At 36.7% G+C, this 15,285-nt stretch overlaps 1 protein-coding gene across 1 annotated transcript; it reads left to right on the top strand.

Annotated features, from left to right (window-relative positions):
* Positions 1–12,133: 12,133 nt before the first annotated feature.
* LOC129928186 (uncharacterized) lies at positions 12,134–14,069 on the top strand. Its single transcript, XM_056041253.1, has 2 exons — positions 12,134–12,144; positions 12,488–14,069. Exons 1-2 carry the CDS (start codon positions 12,134–12,136, stop codon positions 14,067–14,069), a joined length of 1,593 nt encoding a protein of 530 aa, XP_055897228.1.
* Positions 14,070–15,285: the final 1,216 nt, after the last annotated feature.

Here is a 15,285-nt window from a genome sequence, read left to right as displayed (position 1 = left end):
ACGAGCCTTGCATGTAGCGAAGTCATAATAATTCTATTTTCTACATAGATCACGCTCAATAGCAAGAATTACAAAATGTTTCAATCTATCTACGAGAATTGTTGATCTCAAGTAATTCTTTATTAGTTTGAGGCGCGAGAAGCTTCTTTCACTAGTTTCCACAAGTGCGGGTATTGCATAATGCCGTTTTTTTTTTATTGTTTTTTTTTTATCGCGCGTAGGATTCGTGTTTTCCATATTGAATGACAGCCCAAAATGACAATTTGCATCTATATATTTCAAGAGATTTGTATGAGTTTTCAAAAGATTTTAATAATTTTCCGGATATTTCCAGGACCTTTTCGTATATTTTGCAATTTCAGGAGATTTCCAGGATCACCTGTTAAATAGACAGGAGGCTGCGGGAAATCTGTTATAAGTTATAAAATGGTTTAATTTAATAATTTATACACCTAAAATTATCGCGGGTCCTATAAAAGTGCGGGGCCCACCGCGTATGCTACGCCGCCGGTCGACTAGAAGTAATATATTAAAGTTAGTAGTATGGCGCGGTGGAAGAACGGTAAAGCGCTTGGCTTCAGAACCGGCGGTATCGGTTTCGAATCCTGGTAAAGACTGGGATTTTTTATTTCGGGATCTTTAGGCGCCTCTGAGCTCACCCAGCTCTAATAGGTACCTGACACTAGTTGGGGAAAAGTAAAGTTCGTTGATCGTTGTGCTGGCCACATGACACCTTCGTTAACCGTCGCCACAGAAACAGCTCACCTTTACATCTCCTGCGCTACAGATCCCTTGATATCTTTTAGCATTTCATTTAAAGAAGAATTAATTCCTTCTGACGTCAAAGGGAAAAAATCCACTACGTCACACGGCCTAGTTAGACTAAAAAATGGCTTCATCAATACGAGCCAGTTATCGAGTGATCATAGACATTGGTGCACCGAGTGAGTTCTTTTAGAATTACATTTGAAGAATTCATTCATTTGACGTTAAAAGAAAAAAAATCCATTACGTCACAATAAGCTAGTAACAAAAAATGTTTTTATTAACAAGAGAGATTTCTTGCGGATGCATGACCTCTATTGCACAGAGTTCTAATAGAACTCATTTAAAGATATTAAAATTATTATTTAGATTAAAGCCGTATTTTTTTGTGCATTTTGTCTGTCAGTCTGTCCGTCCGTCATGCTAATATTTATTAGAAGAGGGATTTCAAACAGTTATTTGTGTTAGTAGAGTTTTTATATAAAATTCGGAACAATTTTGGCGAAAATTTAAGTAATGTAGGTTGATTTCTTTTTCAAAATCAAATCCGTAAAATTCTTAACATATAAAAACCTAAACCTCTGTTATGTTTCAGCAAGAAAATTCAATGTAAAATAAGTCTAAAAAGTGTTTTTCGATAATTGTTTCTAATAAATTACTTCCTTTTTCAATAATTCTGAACGACCTACTGTCGATATTTTAAAAAAAAAGTCATTTGACATAAATTTGTTTTAAGTTGAAAATACGGAACGATTTGATATCGATAATTAAACTATAGTGAAGTATTTTAAAACAATGCGATTTCAAACAATCATTTGACATAATTTATTTTTTATGTAACAATTTCAGGAACAACTTCATATTTAATGAAATGTCAGTTTAGAGATTTTCATTTAGCATTTATATGCTATTTACATTAAAAAACCGGAACAGCATATGATTGATAAAGTGTTTTGCAACGTTTAAGCACGGAAATTAAATATCATATAAATTAGAAGAGCAAACAAACATTCGTTGACATTAATTTGTTTTTACAAAACTATCCGGAAAATTTTATAATAGATACTTAAAACTATATTTATGTTTCGGAAGGAACATTAAAGGATAAATCAGATTTTAAATTCTTTTTAGTGTTGTTTTTTTTTAAATCTAAACGTAAGGAACAGACCGACCAACGGACGAAACGCACAAAAATAAGCGGCTTTTATCCTGATGGGGCACTAAACAAAAAAAATAAAAATAAAATCTGCTTGTTTAAAAAAATTTAATTGGTGCTATTTTTTTTAAATCTAACCGTGACGTACAGACCGACCATGAGACAAAACGCACAAAAATAAGCTTCTTTCATTCTGATGGAGGCACTAAACAAAAAATATTTTTTTTAATGAAAAAATCACTTGCATAATTAAATTTATGAATTAAACAATTTGCTTTTAGAAAACCAAAAAGTAGCCGTCGCACCTAAACTTTTTCAAGCCGCATTTAATAATAAAATAATATTTTTCATATCTCTTCTAGTTTTCGAGATCTGAGTGTGACTGACGGATAGACAGACAAACAAACATTTTGCACAAACCTAATAGCGGCTTTTTCCCCTTACGGGGACCGCTAAAAACTTGGAATGGATGGTTTTGAGGTCATACGATGAGAATACGTCGAATTGGCATCGTATTGGTTTCAAAATCAACCACCGCAAGAAAGAATGAATAAAACTAACTTGGAATGGATGGTTTTGAGGTCATACGATGAGAATGTATGGGCATTGGCATCGTATTGGTTTCAAAATCAACCACTGCAAGAAAAGAAAGAAAGAATGAAAAAAAAAATTGGAATGGATGGTTTTGAGGTCATACGACGAGAATGTATGGGCATTGGCATCGTATTGGTTTCAAAATCAACCACTGCAAGAAAAGAAAGAAAGAATGAATAAAACTAACTTGGAATGGATGGTTTTGAGGTCATACGACGAGAATGTATGGGCATTGGCATCGTATTGGTTTCAAAATCAACCACCGCTGGAATCCGCTGTTGGAATAATTTAAATCGGCACTCGCTGAACCTCCAAGAAAACCTATATAACATCTATATTTCATTTGTCCTTGACAAAAAAAAGTGTTTAGTAATGGGATCGAACCTAGGACTTGTGTGTCATTATCGAGACGCTTAACAACCAGTCATTTAAATATGTGCAGCATTTTATTTTGAATTAATTGAATCAGTCTTTAGTCTTTTACAATACTGTTATAGCTCTACCATGCGCACCGCAATCCAGGCTAGTGCAGAACGAAGGTTCGCACTATTAGTGACAAGACTAAGTCGGATGTTGACATTAGAGAGAGAGCGATTTCCGCCCAAGTTGAGAGCCGAAGTGACAAGACTGTGCCTAAGATAGATGCTGTTTTTTATATCAGTGATGTCGTGTAAATAAACATATATGTGCCTCGTTGAGTTGCCTCACTTAAGTTATTACAATACCTAGATTTGCATTTGTCTAAAATGTTTGTTCTAGTATCTATTTTATTTCTTATCTCTTGTGCTATAGATATTGTCCAATTTGAGTTATAGATTTTGCAAATTTTCACCTTATGGCCTCATGACCAATCTACCCGCTGTCTCGCTGCCCCCATTCCCACCCCACCCCCTAGTTGCTGTCGGTGATAACGTTTAGGAGCTTAACGTGTAATACAAAAGGTTGGTTGCCACCTAAAGCTAACGAGTTCTTACTGCCCGAGGGAGAAGGAAAACTCAGAATTTAAACCTCTGCTGCCTCCAGATAAATATGATTTTTAAATAAAGGCATATTTGATATGAGATACGGTCGCTTTTTTGTTGTTGTCGGCGCTATTTTAAAAACATCATTTTGTCAGCGCTACATTGTCGTACAAACGTTTGGCGTATAACCCAATATTCCAGTTATCTGTTCTTCTTAAATTAAGATTAAATCTAGGCATTTATTATTCAAGTCTATCTTTTGCTTTTAGAAAACCAAAATTAGCCGTTGCACCTAAACTTTTCAAGCCGCATTTAATGGTGAAATAATATTTTTCATATCTCTTCTAGTTTTCGAGATCTGAGTTTGACAGACGGACAGACATAGAGATGGACAGACGGACATTTTGCGCAAACCTAATAGCGGCTTTTTTCCCTTAAGCGGGTCGCTAAAAATTAAGTGGAAATACAAATTTAATTTAATTTATAGTATATTGACCTAAAAAAAAAGGAGGAAAAACTGATGTATGTCATCCTTCGCGTTTCGCACAGCTCATGGTTTAGGCGCCAGTTGCTCGCCTTTGCCCCTTCTCCTGTTGGTGATAACAGTTCCGCCGGGCTCAGTATCTGAACTACATGTGAAGGCCAGGAGTTGGACTGGTTGTCAGAGGCTGTTTGAGACGCGTGCCATTGATGCATATTATAGGCAATGGTAGGCTTAGAACCATTACCACTTCCGGCGTTAACAACCTTGCGTACTATACATACAGTAAAATAGTTTAGTGCAGTGTTTCACAAATTGTGTACTGTGGAACCCTAGCATTCCGCGAGGCCTGAATATGCGTGCCACGAATTACTGAAATAATTAGATAGTAGGCCACCACGTGAAGTAATCTATATAATAAAGAATAAAGAAAAGAGATATCGACATTGGTTTTGTGGAATAAACTTTAAAGGGAGGTAATAGGATCGACACACGTTTTTTGTTTATCTTGTTTGTCTTCCTTTCAACAGGAACTCCCTACCGTTCAATCAACGTTTATATCTATATTATAAAGTAGAATGTGAAGTGTATGTATGTATGTATGTTACTTATAGACATCAAAACCGCTTGACCAATCTTGATAAAACTAGGCAGGAATGTTCCTTGGGTACTAACTTAGACCGTAGTGTATGTATTGTAGCCCTAAAACAAACTTAAGACCCTCAAAAAAAATAAAGTTGTCCGACTCTATTACAGCTATAGTATTTTATGGATCTAGGCCATGGTTAACAATGTTGACATGAGAAAAGATCGAAAGGATTTAGACCTAGATCTAATTTTAAGAAATACACTTTGCGCAGATAGTTTTTTACTTTGACACATGAAAATACAAAAGAAGATCAATTGATTTCATTATATAATAAAATTAACCTTCAATTTTGTGTTTCAAAAGCATTTTTTAAATTAATTAGTTCCTTATATCTGTGATTACAGATTTCCTGACGAACATTCTTTCATTGGACAATACCGTAATGAATCGCGTACTAAATATTAATTCGTTTAATTGTTTACTTTATAATCCCATCGCTAGATCTAAAACTCTAATTCAACTCTAAGATGATAAAACTTCTCTTCGCACAGATAGTTTTATACTTTAACACATAAACATATTAATTAAAGTCCATTCATTTCATATTTTGATCAAATAAACATTTAAATTTGGTTTTCTAAAGCTACATTCATTTACGAAAGCTGCGAAGCCGAGTTGAGATAGGCCTAGATCTATATTCATTCATGAATCGCGTACTAAAAATTATTTCGTTTAATTGTTCACTTTATAATCCCATTCATTTAACAAAGCTATCGCTCTTTTAGTTTTTAATAGATAAGAATATATCGACTTCGGGTAAACCCATTTTCGCAAAACTAATTTTATTTTCGTAGCGAAAGAGAAATAACGTGAAAGGATCATTAGCTACGTTTAACATACATCTAAATCCAATCCACTTTATTATCCAAAAGCATTTTTTACATAAATTAGTTCCTGATATCTGTGACTACAGATTTCCTGGCGAACATTATTTAATTATTTCATTAGACATTACCAAATGGTTACACATTAACACATCTCTCTACCGAGTCTATTCCTAGGCCTAGGTCTAAAACTCTTATTGGACTCTAAGATGATAAAACTTCTTTTCGCAAAGATTGTTTTATGGTTTAACACATAAACATACTAATTATTGTCCATTCATTTCATATTTTAATCAAATTAATTCAAATTTGTTTTTCTAAAGCATTTTTAATACATTCGTTCGCTGTTCGTTAAAGCTGCGTAGCCGTGTTGAGATAGGCCTATATTCATTCATGAAAAAAGGTCACGCTTGCGCAGCACAGAATGAACTCTATAAAAGCCAATGTTTAACTCTAGATTAGTGTAGATTTAGATCTATGTCTACCTCAAGATCTACTTTATACTTTATACACATGAACATACAAAATTTAGTCTATTCATCTCAAATTTTAATCAAATATATGTAGGCCTACAAGCAAATGTTTTAATTTGAAAAAAAAAATGGATTTAATTAAGCCTATTAGCTATTTTGATTTGATAGCTTCATTCACACTATTTTTATTGACACATTCGCTTTACTTATTACATTATTATTTCGTTTAATTGTTTACAAAACACTCTCAGTGACTATATCGACAGTAATGCGCAAATAAAGACCCGCGGGTCGCGGGTAACATATGTCTAGTCTATATTATAAAGTAGAATGTGAGGGGTATGTATGTATGTATGTATGTTACTTATAGACATCAAAACCGCTTGACCAATCTTGATAAAACTAGGCAGGAATGTTCCTTGGGTACCAACTTAGACCTTAGTGAATGTATTGTAGCCCTAAAACAAATGTAAGACCCTCAAAAAAAATAAAGTTGTCCGACTCTATTACAGCTATAGTATTTTATGGATCTAGGCCATGTCTACAATGTTGACATGAGAAAAGATAGAAAGGATTTAGACCTAGATCTAATTTTAAGAAATACACTTTGCGCAGATAGTTTTTTACTTTGACACATGAAAAGACAAAAGAAGATCCGTTGATTTCATTATATAATAAAATTAACCTTCAAATTTGTGTTTCAAAATCATTTTTTACATTAATTAGTTCGTTATATCTGTGATTACAGATTTCCTGACGAACATTCTTTCATTAGACAATTCCGTAATGAATCGCGTACTAAATATTAATTCGTTTAATTGTTTACTTTATAATAGCATCCCTAGATCTAAAACTCTAATTCAACTCTAAGATGATAAAACTTCTCTTCGCACAGATAGTTTTATACTTTAACACATAAATATATTAATTAAAGTCCATTCATTTCATATTTTGATCAAATAAACATTCAAATTTGGTTTTCTAAAGCTACATTCGCTTACGAAAGCTGCGAAGCCGAGTTGAGATAGGCCTAGATCTATATTCATTCATGAATCGCGTACTAAAAATTATTTCGTTTAATTGTTTACTTTATAATCCCATCCCTAGATCTAAAACTCTAATCCAACTCTAAGATGATAAAACTTCTCTTCGCACAGATAGTTTTATACTTTAACACATAAATATATTAATTAAAGTCCATTCATTTCATATTTTGATCAAATAAACATTCAAATTTGGTTTTCTAAAGCTACATTCGTTTACGAAAGCTGCGAAGCCGAGTTGAGATAGGCCTAGATCTATATTCATTCATGAATCGCGTACTAAAAATTATTTCGTTTAATTGTTTACTTTATAATCCCATCCCTAGATCTAAAACTCTAATCCAACTCTAAGATGATAAAACTTCTCTTCGCACAGATAGTTTTATACTTTAACACATAAATATATTAATTAAAGTCCATTCATTTCATATTTTGATCAAATAAACATTCAAATTTGGTTTTCTAAAGCTACATTCGTTTACGAAAGCTGCGAAGCCGAGTTGAGATAGGCCTAGATCTATATTCATTCATGAATCGCGTACTAAAAATTATTTCGTTTAATTGTTTACTTTATAATCCCATCCCTAGATCTAAAACTCTAATCCAACTCTAAGATGATAAAACTTCTCTTCGCACAGATAGTTTTATACTTTAACACATAAATATATTAATTAAAGTCCATTCATTTCATATTTTGATCAAATAAACATTCAAATTTGGTTTTCTAAAGCTACATTCGCTTACGAAAGCTGCGAAGCCGAGTTGAGATAGGCCTAGATCTATATTCATTCATGAATCGCGTACTAAAAATTATTTCGTTTAATTGTTCACTTTATAATCCCATTCATTTAACAAAGCTATCGCTCTTTTCGTTTTTAATAGATAAGAATGTATCGACTTCGGGTAAACCATTTTCGCAAAACTAATTTTATTTTCGTAGCGAAAGAGAAATAACGTGAAAGGATCATTAGCTACGTTTAACATACATCTAAATCCAATCCACTAGATTATTCAAAAGCAAATGTTTTAATTTTAAAAAATGGATTTAAGCCTATTAGCTATTTTGATTTGATAGCTTCATTCACACTATTTTTATATTGACACATTCGCTTTACTTATTACATTATTATTTCGTTTAATTGTTTACAAAACACTCTCAGTGACTATATCGACAGTAATGCGCAAATAAAGACCCGCGGGTCGCGGGTAACATATGTCTAGTATATATATATCTATATATATATGAGATGACATGGTGAGATTATTTTTTAATCATCCATAATATCAATGTTAGAGAGTTTAGATAATCAAACATGAACTGCAAGGTGGTGTGTTAAAGAGGTGTCGCCTTTTCTGGGGAATGTTCTTCATCAGACCTCTTAATAAAATATGTAACTAAGAAGGACGGATTTACAATTCCGCGGTCTAATCTACAGTCTACACTCAGAAGAATGTTTTACAAGCTGCATTTTCATAAAACGTGTATTGTCTCATACTTCTAAAATAGTATACGTTAGTCGCGTGAGAATAGCTTATTGCAAGCATATTATTTCTTCGTCTATTTAGATCAGCGTTGGGCCATCTTTGATTTGTTACACTTTTTTTTTCTTCGGATCGAATGTTTTTTTCTGACTGACTGCACGTTCAGAGAAATGTGTCATTTAGTCAGCGTATGTTTCTCTCTATTGGTATGTAGTCTGGGATCCATGGAGAGGATTTGGTCAGCGTATGTTTCTCTCTATTGGTATGTAGTCTGGGATCCATGGAGAGGATTTGGTCAGCGTATGTTTCTCTCTAATGGTATGTAGTCTGGGATCCATGGAGAGGATGTTTCCCTGTTTGATTTTTTTGTTGAGGTGTATAGATTCAAGTACTGTTCAGTTGTTTTGTATAGCAGGCTTCAGTTTTTTTCTTTACAGCTTCAATGATTTGTTTGGACTGTTTTACGCATGTGGGTGTATTTATAGTATTTTAGCTGTTAGTTCTCGTGGGTTTCTTTCTTATTAAAGCTTAAATCATCTCACTCTGTCTGTCTGTCTGGTAAAAAGTTTGGGCTCCTTTAAATTTCATTGTACAATTTGTTTCCTTGTGAAAACACTCAATGAACTGGAGTAGTTTGAAACCAAATTGGATGTCCTCCCAGAGTGTGAAAATAGTGCAATTATTTTCTTTCCTATAGTGTCATTCCTAAGTTCTCACCTGAGCCCCGACTGATTATGAGTCAATCAATCCCTTTGCGCCATAGGCCTTGTGCCCCTAATGGTCGTGGCGCCTCATGGGTGCTACGTCACTGCATAATAAATTCATCTGCACCCCCTAATGTAAGAATATAAGAATATTTCCTTATACATTTATAGATGTTAATTCTGTTCAAATTGTTTATTATATTTAGATCTAGATCTAGATTATTGTCAAGTGTAAAATGAGGATATGTCAATAATAATAATAAGACTTGTCTTCGAGTTCGAAGGTTAGTGAGGAATGCAGTATTTTTTTTAAACAAACAAATAAAACGAAGTTCGTATAAAAATTCTTTTTTTTTTAATTAAAACATTTGAATCATTATTCAAAATTAGTTCATAAATGGAAAATGTATTTTACTAGTCGAGCCACGGCGTAGCATTCGCCGTTATTTTTGCAGGGCAGCCTTAAGCCAATGCAACCTGTGCGACCGCAGTGGGCACCACACTTTCAAAGGACCCGCGCTAATTCTAGGAGTCAATTATTAAATTAAACCATTTTGTAAAAAAAATGTTTTACATGTTTCGGATGTTCCTTCAGAGTTGAAAATAATTACTTCCTAATCCAAACCTCCCGCAGGACGACGGGGGATGGGAGCGGGCAGGGTTTGAACCCTTGACCGTCGATAAATCCGAACGACAGTCCAGCGCGCAAACCGCACGATCAGGCAGCCATTTAACTTATAACAGAATTCCCGCAGCCTCCTAATTTACCAGGAGCTCCTTGAAATCTCCTGAAAGTGCAAAATATAAGATAAAGTCCTTGAAATCTCAGGAAATTATTAAAATCTTTTGAAAAATAATTTTAAAAAAAATTTCCTGAAATATATAGACGAAAAATTGTCATTTTGGGTTGTCATTCAAAATGGAAAACGCCAATCCTACGCGCGATAAGTAAAAACGGCGTTATGCAATACCCGTAATTATGGAATCTGGTGAAAGAAGCTTCTCGCACCTCAAACTAATGAAGAATTACTTGAGGTCAATAATTCTCGTAGATAGATTGAAACTTTTGGTAATTCTTGCTATTGAGCGTGATCTATGTAGAGTATAAAATTCTTATGATATACTGTATAGCTTCGCTACACGCCAGGCTAAGCTCGTGTAGTAATTCTGTGCGTAGTAAAGAATGAATAAAATGCAAAGACGAATATATTTTCTAATACAAACTCTTAATTTTTACTTATTTTCCGTATCCCTACCCAAACATGGCCCCGCGAAATTCGTTTTGCATAGGGGCCCACAACGGTCGAGTCCAGCCCTGCTATTTAGTGGCTAAAACTAAGTAGAGTAGAAATAAAAAAGAATTATCTTTCCATGACTTCTTGGTCACAACGGTTAAGTCCGGGCCTGTTATTTTGTGACGTGTGAATACTACTTGTTCTGCCCCCCCCCCCTTTTTTTTTCGTAGGGTAACTCTAGTCCGTCCGACTTGCAGAAATAAAATAGTGATCTTTACTTTACTTCTTGTGTGTCCAAACTCTTGAGCTATGAAGAGATATATATAATAAGATAATGATCCATTGATACTTTTTCCATTGTGACCTTAGATGCCAATTTTGTGCACTAATGCGCGAAACTATGAATGAAGATTGAGTTATTTTAGTGACAGTTTTTAAAAAACTTACTTCCCCTGAAGTTTTTCATTTAAAAGTGGTGTATTTTTTTGAAAAATCTGCTTGCATAGATAATTTTTAAAATTAAATGTTTTACTTTTGGAAAAGAAAAAAGTAGCCGTTGCATTAGAACTTTGAATGATCTAAAATATCATGATGTCCGATTTTTCATTTTCTTTTCTAGTTTCTGATATCTTCAAGGGTCGGAAGGAGAGAGAGACCACACAAAACTAATAGCGCATATTCCCCTTTTGTGGGATGCTAAAAATCTTGGTTTGAATATTCTTTACCGGTTTGTGGGTACAATGCGGCTGCCTCTGACTAACCCTAGATTTCCTCGTATACTCTTCTTATTCTATTCTTTGACCTCCCAAAAAATGCAGAGTGGAAATTCCGAGATAATTAGACGACTAGAGCATTCCAAATAATTGGCATGTGGCTAGACAACAAATGGTCACGTCCTCTATAAGTCAATGGAGGTAACAGATGAGTAGTGAACAGGTGTATTACAGTGTACACCCTATACACCACCATAGCATCTGGGAAAATCGTTCTTGCCTTATCTTATGTCTTAGGCACTTAGCTTACAACTCAGCTGGAATCAGGATTTGAACTCCAACCTCATTTATAGCCATTCAACCACACATCCCCTGTAGTACAGTGGAATACATGCCTAACTGCCATTGAAAGCGTTCTGCTTATCAACAGCCTCAAATGCAGACCATGCGCCGGCCTACTGGGTATTCCCATAAAACTCAGTTGACTAGTTCACCCCAGGGAATACATACATGAATATACTGTCAGTTTGTGTTTGTATGTGTTTGTGTTGGAAGTGGATGGGTGCGCGTGTGTGTATATTTGTGATTGCGTGCGTTCGTATCCTTTATTATTTACTGATATCTGCTTAGCAAATATCTTTAAACATTTTTCATGATAATCCATTAGGGAATGAATGATTTTAAAGCCTAAGACTCTCATAACAAGCAAAATATAAAAATCCTTTTTTTTAAAACAGCTAAGCTAAGGAGAAAAACTCTGCACTTACAACTATATCTATAAATAATGTAGAATTTATTATTCGAAATCAAACAAAAATAATTAATTAACAATATTAATTAACTAATTGGTTTTTTTTTTAATGATACGGGTTTTGTAAGGTACAATAATATTATTATTTTTAAAAATCTCAACTTGTTTCAAGAATGTGTTTGTGAGAAATAACGGGTTCAATTATCTATCGAGAAAAAACCCTACATATTTAGCCGTTTTTTTTTTTCATATGCTCAGATCACCATACCAGGCATTGAGGCTGTAACTTAAAATACTGCAGATGGTAGCATGGTAAAATATTGATATATATACATATATATATATATACATGTTTTGTTTTTCTATTCTGATGTGGTGAATGTATCATTGTTTTCAAAGAATCAAGAACCTTTTGTAATGTTTTAAATCATCTTCTTATAAAGCATACAACTTAAGCTTACTCACCAACAACATATCATGAGTCATCTCACCCACACTAAAAAAAATACCTCAATCTGCTTCCCTTTTCATTGCCCACATGTGGCATACCACTGGCTTCAACTATTATAGGATAGGACAGAATGCACAATGAAGTTTGGCTCCTTCCTTTTTTCCTTTTTTTTAATACTTTTTTTTCTGTAATAAAATGTGCTAGTGACAATCCTAGCTCGACGCTGCAGAGTAAACAGAGCCCGGTTAGCTCGACGCTGCAGAGTAAACAGAGCCCGGCTAGCTCGACGCTGCAGAGTAAACAAAGCCCGGCTAGCTCGACGCTGCAGAGTAAACAGAGCCCGGCTAGCTCGACGCTGCAGAGTAAACAAAGCCCGGCTAGCTCGACGCTGCAGAGTAAACAGAGCCCGGCTAGCTCGACGCTGCAGAGTAAACAGAGCCCGGCTAGCTCGACGCTGCAGAGTAAACAGAGCCCGGCTAGCTCGACGCTGCAGAGTAAACAGAGCCCGGCTAGCTCGACGCTGCAGAGTAAACAGAGCCCGGTTAGCTCGACGCTGCAGAGTAAACAGAGCCCGGCTAGCTCGACGCTGCAGAGTAAACAGAGCCCGGCTGGCTCGACGCTGCAGAGTAAACAGAGCCCGGCTGGCTCGACGCTGCAGAGTAAACAGAGCCCGGCTGGCTCGACGCTGCAGAGTAAACAGAGCCCGGCTAGCTCGACGCTGCAGAGTAAACAGAGCCCGGCTAGCTCGACGCTGCAGAGTAAACAGAGCCCGGCTGGCTCGACGCTGCAGAGTAAACAGAGCCCGGCTGGCTCGACGCTGCAGAGTAAACAGAGCCCGGCTAGCTCGACGCTGCAGAGTAAACAGAGCCCGGCTAGCTCGACGCTGCAGAGTAAACAGAGCCCGGCTAGCTCGACGCTGCAGAGTAAACAGAGCCCGGCTGGCTCGACGCTGCAGAGTAAACAGAGCCCGGCTGGCTCGACGCTGCAGAGTAAACAGAGCCCGGCTGGCTCGACGCTGCAGAGTAAACAGAGCCCGGCTAGCTCGACGCTGCAGAGTAAACAGAGCCCGGCTAGCTCGACGCTGCAGAGTAAACAGAGCCCGGCTAGCTCGACGCTGCAGAGTAAACAGAGCCCGGTTAGCTCGACGCTGCAGAGTAAACAGAGCCCGGCTAGCTCGACGCTGCAGAGTAAACAGAGCCCGGCTAGCTCGACGCTGCAGAGTAAACAAAGCCCGGCTAGCTCGACGCTGCAGAGTAAACAAAGCCCGGCTAGCTCGACGCTGCAGAGTAAACAAAGCCCGGCTAGCTCGACGCTGCAGAGTAAACAGAGCCCGGCTAGCTCGACGCTGCAGAGTAAACAAAGCCCGGTTAGCTCGACGCTGCAGAGTAAACAAAGCCCGGCTAGCTCGACGCTGCAGAGTAAACAGAGCCCGGCTAGCTCGACGCTGCAGAGTAAACAGAGCCCGGTTAGCTCGACGCTGCAGAGTAAACAGAGCCCGGCTAGCTCGACGCTGCAGAGTAAACAGAGCCCGGCTAGCTCGACGCTGCAGAGTAAACAGAGCCCGGCTAGCTCGACGCTGCAGAGTAAACAGAGCCCGGTTAGCTCGACGCTGCAGAGTAAACAGAGCCCGGCTGGCTCGACGCTGCAGAGTAAACAGAGCCCGGCTAGCTCGACGCTGCAGAGTAAACAGAGCCCGGCTAGCTCGACGCTGCAGAGTAAACAGAGCCCGGTTAGCTCGACGCTGCAGAGTAAACAGAGCCCGGCTAGCTCTATTAAAAGCATTTAACAACTTGGTTGCTTAAAAAAAATGTCACGTTGCCCTCTACGTTTATTTCTTTGTTTCTGGGAAAGGAACATCTTCAGATCAGGAGACTACAAGATAATTTCTAAGCGATAGAGGGGTCAGTTTATTCCTCCACTTCTTCATGACTCTTCACATCCTCTATGCCAGTTACATCTGTGAAAATAATGGACAAGAGGCATGCTGAACACAACAGCATTTCTCAAATTGTAGTCATGGGAGATGTCGTGACTTGCATGCAAAAAAGTGGAAGGAATAAACATTAGTTTTTCTTCAAGGACAACATTTTGTTATATTTGCAATGTAGCTATACATCTATATTTGAGCATTAATCAATCCAAAACATTTTTTTTAATGATCACTCATATAAAAAGTCAATTTAATAAATTAAGTGAAAGCGTTTATTCTTCTAAATAGAAACCTTTATACTGTGTTCACAAGAGACGATAAGATCGTCAAGACAATACAATTTAAAAAACAGACGTTTCTATAAGAATTTTCGCCAATGCGATTCCTAGAGTCTGTCATGCTTTCTTGCATCAGAACAGTCGCATTTTTTTTTCGAATGGTGTACCATAGTTCTCTTGACGTCTTTTGCATAAACAAAACAGGCTCCCTAATAGACGTCTAGCTTCTTCCGTAGTGCTATTAGAGCACGGAATAGGTTGCCTTAATCAGCCAGGAAAACCAATGACTTGGCCGAGTTTATGTGATTGATCAACATGCATGTTAGGCTGACACGCGTAGAACGTAATCATCTTTTTTTTTAAAAATAGCGCCTGTATTTTTACGATTAGATAAGAAAGATGAGCAAGAAGATGATCTTACGGCTATCAAGCTCATTTCAAACTCCACAGTGGCTCCACCGCCTCGAATGAATGCGTTGTACATTGTTATGGCACGAAAAGGGAAAGTTTTGTTTAGAGACTGTGACTTGAATATTAAAAACAAGACTAGAATTTAAGAAATAAACATAGTACTTTTGGCAGCTCTAGAGTAAGGTCGGCTTTAGTAACTGAAGCAGAGATTTAGATAATACAACATTCGACGGTTCCCTTCATTAAGTATTCATTTACTTGACCATCTTATAGTGTTGAGATTTTGCCTGTGTTATTTGAATTCATTAATTAAGTATTACCTCCGTTTGACTTTTCTGCACAAGACACAGCCCGGAAGTACTTAGCAAACATTTACTGAGTAG

This window comes from Biomphalaria glabrata, chromosome 9, assembly GCF_947242115.1.
Source record: "Biomphalaria glabrata chromosome 9, xgBioGlab47.1, whole genome shotgun sequence".
NCBI lineage: Eukaryota > Metazoa > Mollusca > Gastropoda > Planorbidae > Biomphalaria > Biomphalaria glabrata.
The sequence above is the reverse complement of the archived record's forward strand: the minus strand, read 5'-3'. Positions and strand labels throughout refer to the sequence as shown.